We start from the raw sequence: 16,912 nt of genomic DNA on the forward strand, positions 1-16,912 counted from the left end.
CGACCCACATGGGAAGTAAAACGAATTCCGATAAAACGATAGAAAAAATGGGATTATTTACAACAGAATATTAAGGCTCATGAATTGTGAGAAAATGAAAGATACCTTAGACTTCCTAAGTATATTATTATTATTATTATTATTATTATTATTATTATTATTATTATTATTATTATTTCTTCGTTATGCCCATTCAAAGAGCGCGTTTGGCCATAAGGTTTTGGCCTTCTTATCCTCCCAAAATCTCTCTTCGTGAATGCACTGTGTTGCATCTTGCGTTCTTTGGACCACTCACTTCCTACCACGTCTAGATTCCACGAATTTATGCTTTGATTCTATTGTATGAAACGCTCCACCATCTTCTGTAATGTCGTCCGTGATTTTCATTTCTTGGAGTTCCGCCTTAGTTTCCTCTAGCCAGTTTATTTTAACTTTCTTTGAGTTGATTACTTTAAATCATCTTTTGCTGAGTCTGTCGCTGTCCATTCTATAGATATGGCCATAGAATTTCAGGCGTCTCTTGCGTACGGCATCAGTGAACCTATCAGTCAATGAGCAGAGGTCCGCTGTTCACCTCTTAAAAAAAAAAAATGTTATTTGTTAGGGGCGTCGACCTATAGAGATCTTTTGCCCTACTTGCACCACGTGATACGAACCTGCGTGTAATTGGAATGGAGGAAATGTCGAGTGTTGAATGTGAGGAAACAAACGTTAAGGACGACACAAACACCCAGTCCCCAGGCCAGGGATATTAATAATTTACAATCAAAAACCCCTGGCCCAGCCGGGAATCGAATCCGGGGCCGCCGGGTGACAGGCGGACGCGTTGCCCCCAACACCGCGGGGACGGACTGTTTTCCTCTTGAACTATTATTATTATTATTATTATTATTATTATTATTATTATTATTATTATTATTATTATTATTATTAGGCCATGATCGTTAAAGCGTTAGGTCTTAATGGTCTGCGCACGTTTTGGCCGACGGCGTCGGAGAAGTGGTCGTATACATTTTTTAATCACAGTGTGCATTGCATGCCAAAAGCCTGGGTTCAGTGTAAAGCCTCACCACAGTGTTCCAATGGAGTGGAGTTAGCGGTGATTCGTCCGCCAGATGAGGACGGTGAGCCTTGAGCAGCCTCCCTTACTAGAGATGGTCAAAAAAATGACAAAAGAGGTATTTTGGAACTGTTCGTAAAATGGACAGTACGCCGTAACATCCTGTTCCGAAATAGCATTGTCCCGTATCGCCTGCACTGCAGCGAGATTGGTCTAGCAATATCCTGTTCCCTATTGCCTGTACTCCAACGGGATTGGTCTGGCAACATCCTGTTCTGAAGTAACAGTGGTTCTGTATCGCCTGCACCCCAGCGGGATTGGTCTAGCAACATCCTGTTCCGAAATGACCGTGTTCCGTTACGCTTGCACTCCAGCGGGATTGATCTAGCGGCATCCTGTTCCGTATCGTCTGCACTCCAGTGGGATTGGTCTAGCAATATCCTGTTCCGTATCGCCTGCACTCCAGCAGGATTGGTCTGGCAATATCCTGTTCCGTATCGCCTGCACTCCAGCAGGATTGGTTTAGCAACATCCTGTTCCAAAATAAATCGCCTCTGCGCTCCAGCGGGATTGGTCTAGCAACGCCACGGCAAGACCGAGTCGGTCTTTGCCACGTTCTAGATGTTTGAGAACCTCGCAAGCATCTCTAGTTGGCTGATTGTTCCGACACCGGGAGAACGTGAGTGCTAGTTCTCTACACCGATTTCGATGTTCTTTGAAACTACAGCAGTGGACACTCAGGGACCAGAGAAGGGAACCCGCGGAATATGAATATGAAAGACGTGGGCGTCTGAGTCGGTAATTAGACAGGGAATTCGCGTTAAGTATCTATGACATGACACCGATTATTAATCTTTGTTCCTGTTATTTCTCACTATCTGCACTGTCACTCTAGACATATGGCAACCCTACCACAATAGTTACAGCTATCATCAACAGTCCGTTAAGAATTCTGCTTAGATTTGCATGAAAATACATACAACGTACTTTTATTTTTAAAGTTTTCTACATTCTCTGTCTTTTTAAAAATTTGTTTATTCCCTGTTTGTACCGTATTTTTTCTTGTTTACAGAGTTCCGCCAGGCTACGTGTACCCGTCGCCCTATCTGACGGCCGCTCCTGGAAGTATAGTCCCGTTACCTCCTACGCCGTTGTCACATGCGGCAACGGTAGCAGCGGCCGCGCAATTCTACGAGTACCAGAATGCGGCGGCAGCAGCAGCTGCTGTCTCGTATCCTGGACAGTACCCTAACGGCTTTGAAACTTACCCCTACACGAGTGCAGCAGGTAACTCAGCTCTAAGATTGCCAATCCTTTCGTCTAGAATAAGTTGGTCGGAAACCTGTCAACCTGTAACGACCTAAATAATGTGCATCTTACTTAAAGTACTTATTTGACTATTGTTTGCACGGAAGAGCTATACCAAATGAATGGAGAGTTGCTATAGTAGCCTCTGTGTATAAAGAAAAGGGTGATAGACATAAAGCTGAAAATTACAGGCCATTAAGTTTGACATGCATTGCATGAAAGCTTTGGGAAAGCATTCTTTCTGATTATATTAGACATGTTTGCGAAATTAATAACTGGTTCGATAAAAGGCAGTTCGTCTTTAGGAAAGGTTATTTCACTGAAGCTCAACTTGTAGGATTCCAGCAAGATATAGCAATACCTTGGATTCAGGAGATCAAATGGACAGCATCGCAATTGACATATCTAAGGCATTTGATAGGGTAGACCATGGGAGATTACTGGCAAAAATGAGGGCTATTGGACTAGACAAAAGAGTGACTGAATAGGTGGCTATGTTTCTAGAAAATATAACTCAGAGATTTAGAGTAGGTGAAGCGTTATCTGATCCTGTAATCATTAAGAAGAAATTTCCTCAAGGCAGTATTATTGGACCTTTATGTTTTCTTATTATACATTATATGAGTAAAGAAGTGGAATCAGAGATAAGGCTTTTTGCGGATGATGTTATTCTGTATAGAGTAATAAATAAGTTACTGCAAAAAAAGACCTTGACAATGTTGTGAGATGGACAGCAGGCAATGGTATGATGATAAACGGGGTTAAAAGTTAGGTTGTGAGTTTCACTAATAGGAAAAGTCCTCTCAATTTTAACTACTGCGTTGATGGGGTGAATGTTCTGTATGGGGATCACTGTCAGTTCCTAGGCGTTCATAAAAGAAAAGATCGTCAGTGGGGTAATCACATAAATGGGATTGTAAATAAATGTTACAGATATCTGCACATTATTATGAGGATGTAAAAGAGAGGGCATATAAATCTATGGTAAGACCCCAACTAGAGTATGGTGCCATTACCAGGATTACTTGATTTGAGAACTGGAAAAAAACCAAAGAAAAGCAGCTCGATATATTCTGGGTGATTTCCGATAAAAGAGTAGCGTTACGAAAATGTTGCTAAGTTTGGGCTGGGAAGACTTGGGAGAAAGGAGACGAGCTGCTCGATTAAGTGGTATGTTCCGAAAGAGAACAAATTGGGGCATATATTCGTTTATAGATAGGGGAGTTAGGGATTGGAATAGTTTATCAAGGGAGATGTTCAATAAATATACAAACTCTTTGCAATCATTTGAGAAAAAGCTACGAAAACAACAGATAGGGAATCTGCCACCTGGGCGACTGTCCTAAATGCAGATCCGTCTTGATTGATTTTATTGAAATAGCTTCTAAATCGGCAAAGGTAAGAAAAGTCTGTTCTGTGTCTTTGTGTCACGTCGCTTTACCAAAAGGCTGAATATAACTCTACCCTGGGGTTACCATAAGTTCATCATAAAAAGAGGACATATCTTATCGATAAAATCGATCAAATCACGCGGTTTACAACTTAAAATAAACTAAAACTGACTTTCCGTTGTTATTTTAACACTAAATATGCAGTGTCTTGACAGTTTATTCATCATCACCATATTCAATTATCTCATTATTGTCTTTTTAAATTTTATGCCACGAATATTTGGAGGATGAGGAAATCTCTCTTAACGGTTTTTTTTTTTTCCAAGAAGTATTCATAGATGTTTAGTTCGTTTAGAACTGTTTTCGTGGGCTTCTAGATCCAATGCACCTGAAAATTACGTCAGGGTATTAAACTCTATAATTATAAATACCCGTTTAGATTAATACGATCCAATCCTTACGATACTTAAACGACTTACCTTTATTAGCAACTGATATGTATGTTCCAGGAGGGCAAATCCAACGTTCTCCCTAGTGTTCGTTTCTTCTTCTTTTGAATGATTTGTATGTCCCCATAGGCACATCATTAAACACTGGCTTTCTTTTCGACATTTTGCATTTAAGTTCGTAACTTAATTTGATACAAAAGATACAGCCACTGTCTCAAATAAACAACGCAACTTTAATCTCAACCTGCAAGGCTAGCAGAAGCAACATCAAAAAACAAATGTGGAAGGCGGAACATGCCGCTTGAAAACAGGATAGATAACTTCCTAACGATGTCGTCAACGAAACAAAAATAGATTTTTTTTTGTCAAATGTATTACAGTTGCATTTATTTACGATTAATTACAGCGACGACTGATTTCCTTCGTTCAAAACTTGCATTTTTTTTCTCGGAGCCAAAAAAAAAACCGGGATATTTAGTAGATTTTTGTTAAATCCGCCCGGACACATTTTTCTTTGCCTCAAAGGGAGGATGTGTCCTTACTAACACCCCTTTAATTTACGCACGGAATAAAGTTTTTCCGTACGCTGTATACAATAAATACTTCGTTGCTAAGGAGACGTAGATGGCAGAGGAGCAATCATTTCAGGATGTCATTTGTTTTGCCGCATATCGTAGAAAGGGGCCGGGGCCGTGAACGTGGGTGGAGGAGGCCATTCTGGGCGCGGAATCTCCGACAGTGGTCCGACATCTACAATACGACGACTCTGATTGGAGAGGCGCAAATTGTGACAAATTACTCCATGATGTGACCTTCTGCGACGAGATGGCACCAAAGAAACAGAAGAAAAGGAAGTGGCGATTTCACATTCTCTACGCTAGCCCTCGAAATTGGAATTTTTCAAGAAAGTTATTGAATTCTAATGTTACATTACGCTTTGATTGAAAGGACGAGAAAATACTGCTTTTCTTTTCTTGAAAGGAGCCAATAAAAATAGTGCTGTGGTAGTTTGAAGATGGAGAGAGCAATCAACGGAGTTCTGCCTCATGTGTGTTCATTGGCGCCGTACTCCTTTGTGTCCCTGAGTGCATTGCCTTCGAAGAGACTGTCACCAAGACACATTAGCAAAAGTTAATTATAAACTGGTCCGTTAAATGAGAGAGACGAGCTGGTTGTTTATATAAGCAGACTATTTAGTTGGCAACTTGCCCCCAAGACTGCAGTAATTCTTGCCAGCTCGCAACACTTATGACTTTTCTGCAACAACTCTTTTTTTTTTATTAATCAAACATGTAAACTTATTAGCAGGGATATTATTAATTTACTACCACAGATCGTTCAATGAAAAATTGGGTCTCTCTGAGAAGTCATCATTTTTAGTATTCTGTCTAGCGGTAGGTTTCCGCTTGATCGCCGCCAAAGCCTCCTCCTGTTCTGCTTACATCCTCTAACTCTCGCCTTCACTAGCAAACATTCCCGTCTTTAATTGTGTCCTATCCAGTTCCTTTTTCTATTCGTCACGATCTTTGGCATGCTTATTTCCTCTCCAACTCTCTTCAGCACATCTTCCTTCCTCCAATTGATGTTTATTTTACTTTTTCATCACATCATCTGAAATAATCTTCATGTCGATCCTTATTGATGAACAATTAAAATTAGAATGAAAAGGAATATCCACCTAATCAATACACTTTATTGGAGGACTGTATACATCACGCGTTATGGGACTAGTTTCGACCTTAAAACTAGATCATCTTCAGCCACATAATCTAACATTGTCAAATATATTCACATACTGTGTTCCTTAGAAAAATTATGTAACTCACGCTTAAAATCTAATGGTACATGTTGTATTAAACATTTATGTTACGACAACGATTACATCTGGTTGTTTGTGCTTTATATGTGGCACCTCAGTTGTTCCAACAAGACCCGTATTATGAACAGACCGTCTGTAAAAAACTTATATTTCCTATGGTTTAACTAAGATTTTACCAGACGAGATAAGTCACAACATTCAGTACAATTGTAACATATTATGAGACGTCAAATGGACGCCATTTTAATACGGAAGAATTTATGTATTAAAAGAGTTTACTAAAAACAGATCTGGCAAACTCGCCCGTCCGTTCTACTGGACCGATTTGCTTCAGTTTTTGTTTTATTATCTCCGGAATTACCTCCCGGTGAATCATGATACATCGATAGGTCTGTACGTTCAGCCAACTTTGATTAACCATAAAAGCAAATCATTAAATGATCACTCCAATTATTTTGTACTTGGCAGGTTATTAAGAGACTGACACTTTCATTAATATTCCCGAATATGTTTTTCATCCTCAGTAACGTCATTGCATGCAGCCATGTTTGATTACTACCCGTCAAGCCAGAAAGTATACACTTGTTCTGATCAGGGAAGAATACTATTCCCTGCTAGGTACTCTTTGATTCTCTAACCTTTCCCAGCTTCTAAATATATTCAACAGATGGCAGAGCGTTCCTAATAACTTACATGCTGTTGAGAGAAAAATAGTCTACGTACAAACAGACCCCATCATGACATACGCCTTAGACATTATCTGGGAACACCTATCGAAGGTTAACCTAGCTACACTAGAAAGAGAGAAGGCCATGTATCTTAAAAAAAGAGCTCACAAGACAACCGTTCTATATAGAATAAATGAAAACCTACAACCTGTTTTCCTGTCATTGACCGGGTCAGGGATGTAATGAATGAAACATATATAGGCTGGTATTACAATGGGGTCGCCACTCCCAAGGTGATTTGTTAATGAATGATAAATGCTATGAAATGATAATGGAGAGTGTTGCTGGAATGAAAGATGACAGGGAAAACCGGAGTACCCGGAGAAAAACCTGTCCCGCCTCCGTTTTGTCCAGCACAAATCTCACATGGAGTGACCGGGTCTATATAGAATAACTGCGATTAAAAATATCATCGCCTTCTACGACACTGTACTAAGCTTTACATCAAGAACTGAAGGATAAAAAAAGCGAATATATGGATAGATTTTTCCCAAACAGATGGCGTCAGAATGGATGAATTTTGACCACGAACTACGGTATACCATCACGCACCTCTTATTAAATGCGCATAAAACCATTGAAAAGGGCAGGCAAAACAAAATGACTACGGCAGGCACATCAAGATCAGTTTTCTGACCTATTTATAACGAATGCTGAGAAGCAGCACGGGTCCGTTAGTTGAATTTTAATTTGTGTTCCTTATGGAATAAACTGTAATGTTTTCATACAACATGGGCCATTAGATTTTAAGAGTGAGTTTCATAATTGTTTTAAGGAACACAATATGTGAATATTGTCAATTTTAGATGATGTGACTGAAGATGACCTAGGTTTAAAGTCGAAACTAGTCCCACAAAGTGTTATGTATATAATCACATCAATAAAGTGTATTCACTGGGCGGATGTTTTCTTTTTCGTTCTAATTGTCACATCCACAGCTCAAACGGTTCAGTTCTTCTCTCATTCTGTGAGTGAATTTATATGTGATTGCATTGTAAGTATTATCATTGTACGATTGCTTTCAGTTATTATACAGGGTATCTCACCTAAGTCAGGTGCCTGTTATCCGGTGTTTTGGAAGATATTTTCAGGTTCGTTTTTTTGTAATGTGTAGGTGGAATCAGCCCGAATAGAAAACGTCATTTAGGTTCTCACTGAAAACTAAATTTTGTTTAAATTGTAATATTATGTGCCCAATCGATAGAGTAGTCTCATATTACTCTGTTGTGATATTCCGTTCAAGAATATTTATTGAAGGGGACAGTACAGGTTTCCTGATTTAGGGTGTGGATTTTTGAGTAATTATTTTTCTTGCATACGTTTTAACACAATTTACAAAGTTTACTATTCCTATTGTGCATCCTCAAATGTTAAAACCTAATCTTATTTCACGTGAACACACATATTTTCACAAATTTTAATGTAAATACATATTTTAAGAAAATAAGCACATAAGTCGGCAATATTTGCTACTCAATAACATTTTACATGCTTTTGTTTCATAAAATGCTGCTGTTATCTAACGTCATATTTCTGAATATTGTGGCTATTTATGGATTTCCCTCCGGAAACGTGGTTATCTTTAGACAGTGATTTGATTTGCTGCACAAGTTGTTTCCTTCCATGACTGTGTTAGCTACCATTCTAACTCGTTCGTATTAATCAGCCCGATCGGATTCTGTTTATAGAATGTCAGTGAAAGACAATCGCGGACAGATAAGGTAACGGGGAATGCCGTAGATTGAACTACGCACCGGTGTTACCAACTTATATTTTCAAGATCCGCTAAATACTGCCAAAAATCCGCTAAAATTCCGCCAAGAAATTCGATCTCAGATAATGAGCAATTATTATTTATTATTTACATATTTTACGCCCACATTGGAGCACTGAAATCAATACATTTGAGTTAATTTCTTCTTCTTCTTCTTCTCCCAGAACTTTTTCATCCTCTCCGACCTGGAAGCCCTTTGTGTGTCCGATATAGTATATTGTTTCCGTTCAACTGCTTTTAGTTTGAGACTTATGCTTTTGTTCTTCAAAATCCTCTTCTCTTTTCTGTCTTTGATTTGTTGCCGAGTTATACCCAATTCTTCCAAATCGTCCTGAACTTCTTTGAACCAATTATTATTGATTTTATTCTTCAAAAAGTAATCGAATAGTTGTTTCAATATCCTGGTGTCTGCTAATCTTGATATGTGACAGAAAAAGGAAATTCTTCTTTTACGCATTGTAGATATTATTGATTCACATTCACGATAGACAATGTTGTTAGGCAACAATCTCCACTGTCCATCAACTTGGTGTTTTTTATTAATAATTGTTCTAAGAATTCTTCTCTCAGTTTTCTGTAATTTGTCTGTTGTAGATTTTACATTTAATTTGAATAAAGTTTCACTAGCATAGGTTGCCTCTGGTTTAACTATGGAATTATAGTGTTTCAGCTTAGCGTTTATCGAAAGAGATTTTTTTTTATAGGTTGGCCAGGTAAGTCTTTGTGCTTGTTTAAATTTAGTTGTTCTGTGTTCTATTGCTTCTTTTTCATTTGTGTTCCATGTTATTATTTCCCCAAGATATTTGAATTTCTGAACAATTTTAATCTCTTTATTACTGTTCAGCTGAATAACTGGTAAATCAACTTTAAAAGTTGGCATCATTTCTGTTTTTTCAAATGAAATTTGTAATCCCATTTTTTTAGCTATAATTTCTAGTTGTTCAATTTGAAATTTAGCCTCTTCTATTGTATTTGCAAGTAATGCTAAATCGTCCGCAAAAGCAAGGCAGTTGAGTTTAATATTTCTACCGATCTTGATAGTTGGTTGGCATTTCTTGTTCCATTCACGCATAACCTTCTCCAATGCACAATTAAATAACAATGGTGAAAGTCCGTCTCCTTGTCGAAGTCCAGTTCTTATAGTGAATGATTCTGATAATTCACCTCTAAATTTAACTTTTGCCTTCGTATTTTTAAAAGTCATATTAATGAGGTTAACAAGTTTTTGATGTAAGCCAAATTCTTTAAGGCTTTTTAATAATGAGTCACGATGAATACTGTCGTATGCTTTTTTAAAATCTACAAACGTGATGACCAGACCCTTACTTCGAACTCTTTGGTGCTTCATTATCCATTTTAAACTAATGATTTGATCTGGACAGCTTCTACCTGGTCGAAATCCTCCCTGATATTCTCCAAGTTCTTGGTCGAGTTGTTCTTGGATTCTTGTGTATATAATCTTGGATAAAATCTTGTATGTAATATCAAGTAAGGATATCCCCCGATAATTATTTGGATCGGAGCGATCACCTTTCTTGTGCAGCGGGTGGATTATCGCTGTATTCCATTCCTCAGGAAGCTTCTCCGTGTTCCAAATATCAATGATGTATTTATGTAGGTTTTGAATAGTCTGATCATTAGCATTCTTCCATATTTCTGCTACTATTTGATTCTCTCCTGCTGCTTTGTAGTTTTTAAGTGCATTAATTGCCGTTTTCACTTCATTGTAAACTGGTGGTATAATCTTTTGTAATGGAGTTTTATTTTTTGGGTTAGGATCAAATTCTAAATGTTCCACAGGATCCTCACAATTAAGTAACTCTTTAAAGTATTCTGCAAGAATGTTAGCATTATCCTGATTATTGTGTGCCATTTTACCATTTTTATTTCTTAACATAAGTGTGGGAGGGGTAAATTTAGATTGATATTGCTTGAATGTTTTGTAATAGTCTCTTGTTTTATGCTGATTGAATGTTTCTTCTATAGTGCTAAGCATTTCCTTTTGATAATTCCTTTTAATTGTCCTAATTTCTTTAGCTGTTTGTCTTCTGGCATTAATTAGTTCTTCTCGAGATTTTTCCGTTTTCCTCTGTTGATCATTTATCCATGCCTTGTGTCTTGCTTGAATTGCTTTGTCACATTCCTCGTTCCACCACGCATGTTTCTTTCTTCTTTTGATTGGGGCAATTTCTTCAGCTATGGTTTTAAGTTTGTTGATCATTGTCTCTAATTTGTCATTTAAAGGTGTTTTGGATCTCTCTAAATATATTTTATTATTTATTAAGTAACTGGGATCATAATTTCTCCTTGCTTTGAGATGATTATGTTTGTGTTTCCTTTTTGGTGTTAACTTGATTTTTATTTTTGAGATATAATGATCCGAGTCATTGTCTACCCCACGGAGGACTCTGACATTATAAATTTCTTTATGATAATCTTTATCCATGGCAACATGATCAATCTGAAACTCTCCCAATTTTACGTTAGGGCATTTCCATGTCATAAGTTTATGTGGTCGCCTCATGAATCTGGTGGTTTCCAAAACGAGTCTATGATCTGCACAAAGTTCAATTAATCTTTGGCCATTTTTGTTCGTTAATTTATGAGCTGGCCATTTTCCTACAACTGTGCGATACTTCTTTTCTCTGCCTATTTTAGCATTGAAATCTCCAAGTAAGATTTTTATATGCTCATCAGGGATCTTCGCTAATATGTAATCAAGTTCCTCCCAAATGAAATGGCGTATGACTTTTAGTGCCGGGAGTGTCCGAGAACATGTTCAGCTCGCCAGGTACAGGTCTTTTGATTTGACTCCCGTAGGCGACCTGCGCGTCGTGATGAAGATGACATGATGATGAAGACGACACATACACCCAGCCCCAGCGAAATTAACCAATGATGGTTAAAATTCTCGACCCTGCCGTGAATCGAACCCGGGACCCCTGTGACCAAAGGCCATGGAGCCGGAAATAATAATAATAATAATAATAATAATAATAATAATAATAAAAGTAAATGTCTGCACTCATCTGATCTGTGAGTTTCACTGGGATTAACCCCCTGCCTGCGAGCCGGCGAGCTAAAACTGCCGGGTGCAAACTAGGTGAATCCCCTACCTCAAGGGCCACACACAGAACAGGCCAGTTCATTAAACGGTCTTCCTTCATAGCATAAATATAAATGCTACTCTCTCAAAGTTTCATTATCTGTCGTCATTCGTCAACTAAGAGATAAGTATTCTTTCCCCACACATTACAAATTTATGATACCATGATCTCATAACATCAAATCCATATAACATGTTTTCCTCATGTGACTGCTAGCTCCTGACAAGAAATACGGAATAGCTCGGAGACAGACTGGAGTACAAATTTTAAAAAACGTAAAATGGATAAAACACTAAATTCCGCTATAATAAGTCTAGAATTCCGCCAAATTCCCAACAGAAGATAGAGTGGGATTGTGTCACTCTTAAGGTTAGTTGTTCGGGTCCGTTTATCATTCCCGTGGTCGTATGATTTTGTCTGAAGTTCTAGAATAGAAGAAATATTTTCTTCAGTGTCTAATGCTATTTATTTTTTTACTGAAACAGTGATTCGCCGTAAATACTTGTGTCTTAACCTGCAAAACAATGTCGAAAGTGAAGTCAAGCACAAGATCGCGTCTTCAACAATACGTAGAGGAATTTTAAAATATTTTCACTACCGATGGAAAATATTATTTTACCAACCGTGTAGTAAAACGGTTAATGCAGAGCAACGTTCTCAAGTAACCCAGCATTTGTCTGGAAATGAATATTCCATACGCAAGTACTCCCTTGTCTTAAAAAGAACGTTTGGTAATACAATATTTTAATGCAATACTTTATATTTATTTACCTCTTAAACGCGTGTGATTGTATGCATTTTAAAGCAGAATATTTTTAACTTTTTATCAAATACTTTTTAGGATTTTTAGTACATAAAACTCCGCACCCTGCTGATCACTCTGTCTTGTAGTGCGCCGTGCTGTCCTAGAGTAGACTCAGTCAGGCATTACTGGAAATACGAACATTCCTCTTGTTGTGATGTCACCGTCATTAAATATCCTTAAATGGAATATTGCAAACACTCTTTTGATGCTGCTTTATCGATAGGGCCCATAAAACAACATTCTGTTTGCAGTGAGAACCCAAACAACGTTGTCTTTTGACACTGGGTGTCGCATGATGTACCTGATCAGTAGAGATATCTGTTTGCGGTGAAACTTTGCTAATTTCGTGATTTTTAAACAGTTTTCTGTATGTTTTTCGCAGTTTTCTAGTGATTTTGTCAACAATTTCCTTAATTTTATTTTCACGTTTCAGCAATAAAAGCTAAACCAAAATATAGTACAGTCCGCGAAACTTTTAGTGATACTTCTTACGGGGGTGAGGAGTAAGGAGGGAGCTACCTCGGTCCCGGTAATACTGCCAACTGAATGGAAATGAAATCTGAATCGAATCGATAGTAATCGATCGATATTAATTTTCTAAACCGTCGTTTCCGTGTAGAATTTCTAGTTTGTTCCTGTGATGGACCTTGATTTTCCTCACTTATGTTCAAGCTTAACCTGTATTTTGACTTTGCTGTGTAAATATCAAAATTATTTAGAGTGTTGCAATATACCGCCAGATGTCTCACGGCGATGCATAATGGTTTCATATTTTTTGTATCAGAGGTTGCCAATACGAAGATAACCGAAGTCTAGCGATTCAGCACTAGGGAGCCGAAGTAGCACTCAAAGTTTCGCGTACAGTACATATTATATTTTCAGTAGATCATCATAGCACCATTCTGCGTTATATGAAGCATCTTTTTAAATAATGGTTTTGGTTTGATTTTGTTTAATTCAAAATATTAATGAAATATCTGTTTTGGATTATGAACAAAAATGTAAGTGTAAGTGTAAGTCACATTTGTGTATTGTTAGCTAGTAAGATTTTAACAGTTCTCTTTTCCACGTCCAGAATAACAAAAGAAAATACACTACACACAAGACGAACTGACGCCTGGCTGAAGCCACTCTTATTAACAACTAGCAAATGAACTCGTGCTTCGATACGGTATTCCACATTGTATACGGATTTCTACGTAAATTGCTGCACACGCAGAGAGTAAGATTATATTAAATTGCATGTATCTTAGCATAATCCGAGGAACACCATTGGGAGGACACCCCCCCTCCCCATACCTTGTTTGCGATGTAAGGTGCGCGTTGGGACGAAAAAGGAGCCCAAGTTAAGTGCTCCAAAACTCGCTACGGAGCTTGCCGCAGACACCGGAAAGAAAGTGCATCCCATAACAATACGGAGAGTGCTCAGAAGAGGTAACTTTCACGGCCGTATTGCAAGAAGGAAACTCTTCATAAATCAGGTAAATCGAAGAAAGAGAATGCTGTTTGCCAAAGAGCGTGTTAGAGAGGGCAATGAGTGATGGAATGATGTTATATTTGCTGATGAGAGTAAATTTAACATATTTCAGTCTGATGGGAGGATAACAGTTTGGCGGCGTCCTAATACTGAGCTCCAGGAGAAAAATCTGAATGCAACTGTGAAGCATGGCGGTGGACATGTAATGGCGTGGGGGCGCATGTCGGCGAATGGAGTTAATGAATTGGTTTTTACTGAGGGTAAAATGGACCACTTTCAGTACCTTAGAATACGGAGGGATAATATGAAAAAGAGTGTCGAAAAGATGGGGATTGGTGAACATTTTCAGTTTTATCGAGATAACGACCCAAAGGAGTACGGCCTGGAATATAAAGATGTGGTTATTGTTTAATTGCCCAAAGGTGTGTCATCCTCCCCCTCAATCACCAGACTTGAATATGATTGAGAATCTTTGGGACAAACTTGATAAAGAAATACGGAAAACAACAATCACATCTAGAGAACAACTAAAAAACCGACTTCAAGAAGAGTGGCAGAAGATATCTCCCGATTACGCCCGGAAATTAGTGGAGAGCATCCCAAGACGACTCAGGGAAGTAATTAAAATGGAAGGAAATCTCACCATAAGTAAAACACAAAGTGTCCGAATATTTTGTTTTTTAAGTATTATATTTTCAATGACAGTGTTCATTAGAAGAATGTTGGACGTTTAGTTTTGTATTCCTTACAGAAACTTGTATCTAATGTATATCTGTGCGTTATTATTATTATTATTATTATTATTATTATTATTATTATTATTATTATTATTATTGAAACCACTAATACAAAGGAAAATGTAAGGAATCATGTCTGTCCGAATAATGATGCGAGTCATTGTACATTCAGAGCAGACAGACAGAGATGGCGGAAAATTAAAAAGTACAGTTCCTTGTTACTTCGGACACGAATTATATAGAAATTACGTTCTTTTTTAATGTACAGACAAAACTCTTATTTTATATATATAGATATAGCATGACATCATAAAACACAGGTATATTGATCCGTTTTGTGGCTGTGGATCGATCTAACCTCTTTCCATCAGAATGCAAATTATTCCCTGAGGTTGCAACACTGCCCGGTAGAGTCCTTAACGTTTAGTAACAGTCCTTTTGCGAATGGAAACCAACAACACGCTGTTTACTAAGAAGAAAGATGGATCCTTGGTTGAAAATGGATAGTTTTGAGTCAAAAAAAGAAAACCTGAAAACTAAGATAATGTTACTAAGAAGAGTAAGCCGCCATATTGCGGAATAATCAGTTGTATCATATATGAAGCGCCGAACACTAATTTTACGGACAGTGGCGATATGAAAATCGGGATTAGTCATGGCCAAACATTAGAGTATATCCTGTAAAAATGTTGGGACTACAGCCCTGATGGCATTCACATCAATATCTTTATACCTGTTCTACCTGAACTGCCAACTGGGTTAGATGTGTAAATCTGTAAATTTGGGAATTAGCTATATTAGAGCGCCGGCCCCGCGGTGTAGGGGTAGCGTGCTTCCCTCATACCCGGGGGCTACGGGTTCGATTCCCGGCCAGGTCAGGGATTTTTACCTGGTCCTGAGGGCTGGCTCGAGGTCCACTCAGCCTACGTGATTACAATTGAGGAGATATCTGACGGTGAGATGGCGGCCTCGGTCTAGAGAGCCAAGAATAACGGCTGTGAGGATTCGTCGTGCTGACCACACGACACCTCATAATATGCAGGCCTTCGTCCTGAGCAGCGGTCGCTTGGTAGGCCAAGGCCCTTCGGGGCTGTTACGCCATGGGGTTTGGTTTGAGCTATATTAGACGAAATACCACCTTTCATTATGCCTCTTGAATCGAAGAGTGACTCCACATCATTTCGTCAATTATTTCCCGATTGTGCTTAGGCCTAAAGGTTTCGCGTTTTGAGCCAAATTTGTAAAAAATTCGCGCTTCACGAAAAACAGGTGCTTCTGTTGATGAGCAGTCTTTATTTGGGCTGACTCTACTTACATATTACAAAAACGAAATTGAAAATGTATGTCGAAACACCAGAGAAAACGCGCCTGACGACTCTTAGGTGAGAGACCCAGTAAACTCGTGTATGTCGTGTTTGTCAGGTTTTTTTTTTTTTCTTGTTTTAATGCACTTCCTTTTCTTTGTTATCGTGAAATGTCTCATATCGATATGGAAATTGTTTGTTGTGTTGTTGTTGTTGCTGTTGTTGTTGTTGTTGTTGTGTTCTAATTTTATTTCGTGTCATACTACACTCATGTCCATAAGTTAAGGGACCTTCGAGATCCACGAGAAATCATTGCGTCATGGCGATGATGTGCCGACTAAACTGTGGCTGGACAACAAGAAAACACGTGACAAACCTGGCAGCTCAGTACGAGCTAGATTACTGTGCCTGAAACAGACCGCGTGGGCAGAGGTCTTGGGTACAGCGGTTCTAACTGCGTGTTGTGTGCGTCTGGCACACTGTATTCTAGTCGTAGGGAAGCAGGATAACGCAGAGAACGCATTTGGATGACATTACGCGCGATCGGATCATCGACAGATTAGAAACCGACCACAGTCTGCGCCACGTTTGTCAGGAGATGAACGTCGTCCGTAGTGTGATTTCAAGGGAGGAAACATTGAACGGTTCGACCACGTGCTACAAACCAGCGTTAAAATCGTTATCTTGCCTTAAAATCCCGAAGACGTCCTAGCAGCAGCCTTTGGCTCACACATCTCCCGTCAAACTGTGTACTGTCGGTTTCGGACACAGCGATGTGTTCATTAAGAGATGCGCTTGTCAACAATGTGACAGGTGAAACAGTGATTCTGATGCAAGGTATACAGGAAAACCGGACGAAGACAGTGGGCGTCACTGACCGTGTCAGGTGTTCCTCCTCCAGTGGCTTAGAAAACGTCAACACGGGGTGTGATGACCTCGCATAGCAATACAGG

General features: G+C 38.7%; 1 protein-coding gene across 7 annotated transcripts in view; it reads left to right on the top strand.

The window, feature by feature from the left end:
• The window catches only part of LOC136882126 (RNA-binding protein 24-A), a 410,943-nt gene that overhangs the window by 381,582 nt on the left and 12,449 nt on the right, over positions 1-16,912 (top strand). For all 7 annotated transcript variants that reach the window (XM_067154649.2, XM_067154651.2, XM_067154652.2 and 4 more), the window contains one exon: positions 2,133-2,347. In XM_067154649.2, coding sequence (XP_067010750.1) covers positions 2,133-2,347 — 215 coding nt within the window. The remainder of the gene's footprint in view (positions 1-2,132; positions 2,348-16,912) is intronic.

The sequence above is a fragment of the Anabrus simplex genome, chromosome 10 (assembly GCF_040414725.1).
Source record: "Anabrus simplex isolate iqAnaSimp1 chromosome 10, ASM4041472v1, whole genome shotgun sequence".
In the NCBI taxonomy this organism is placed as follows: Eukaryota; Metazoa; Arthropoda; class Insecta; order Orthoptera; family Tettigoniidae; genus Anabrus; species Anabrus simplex.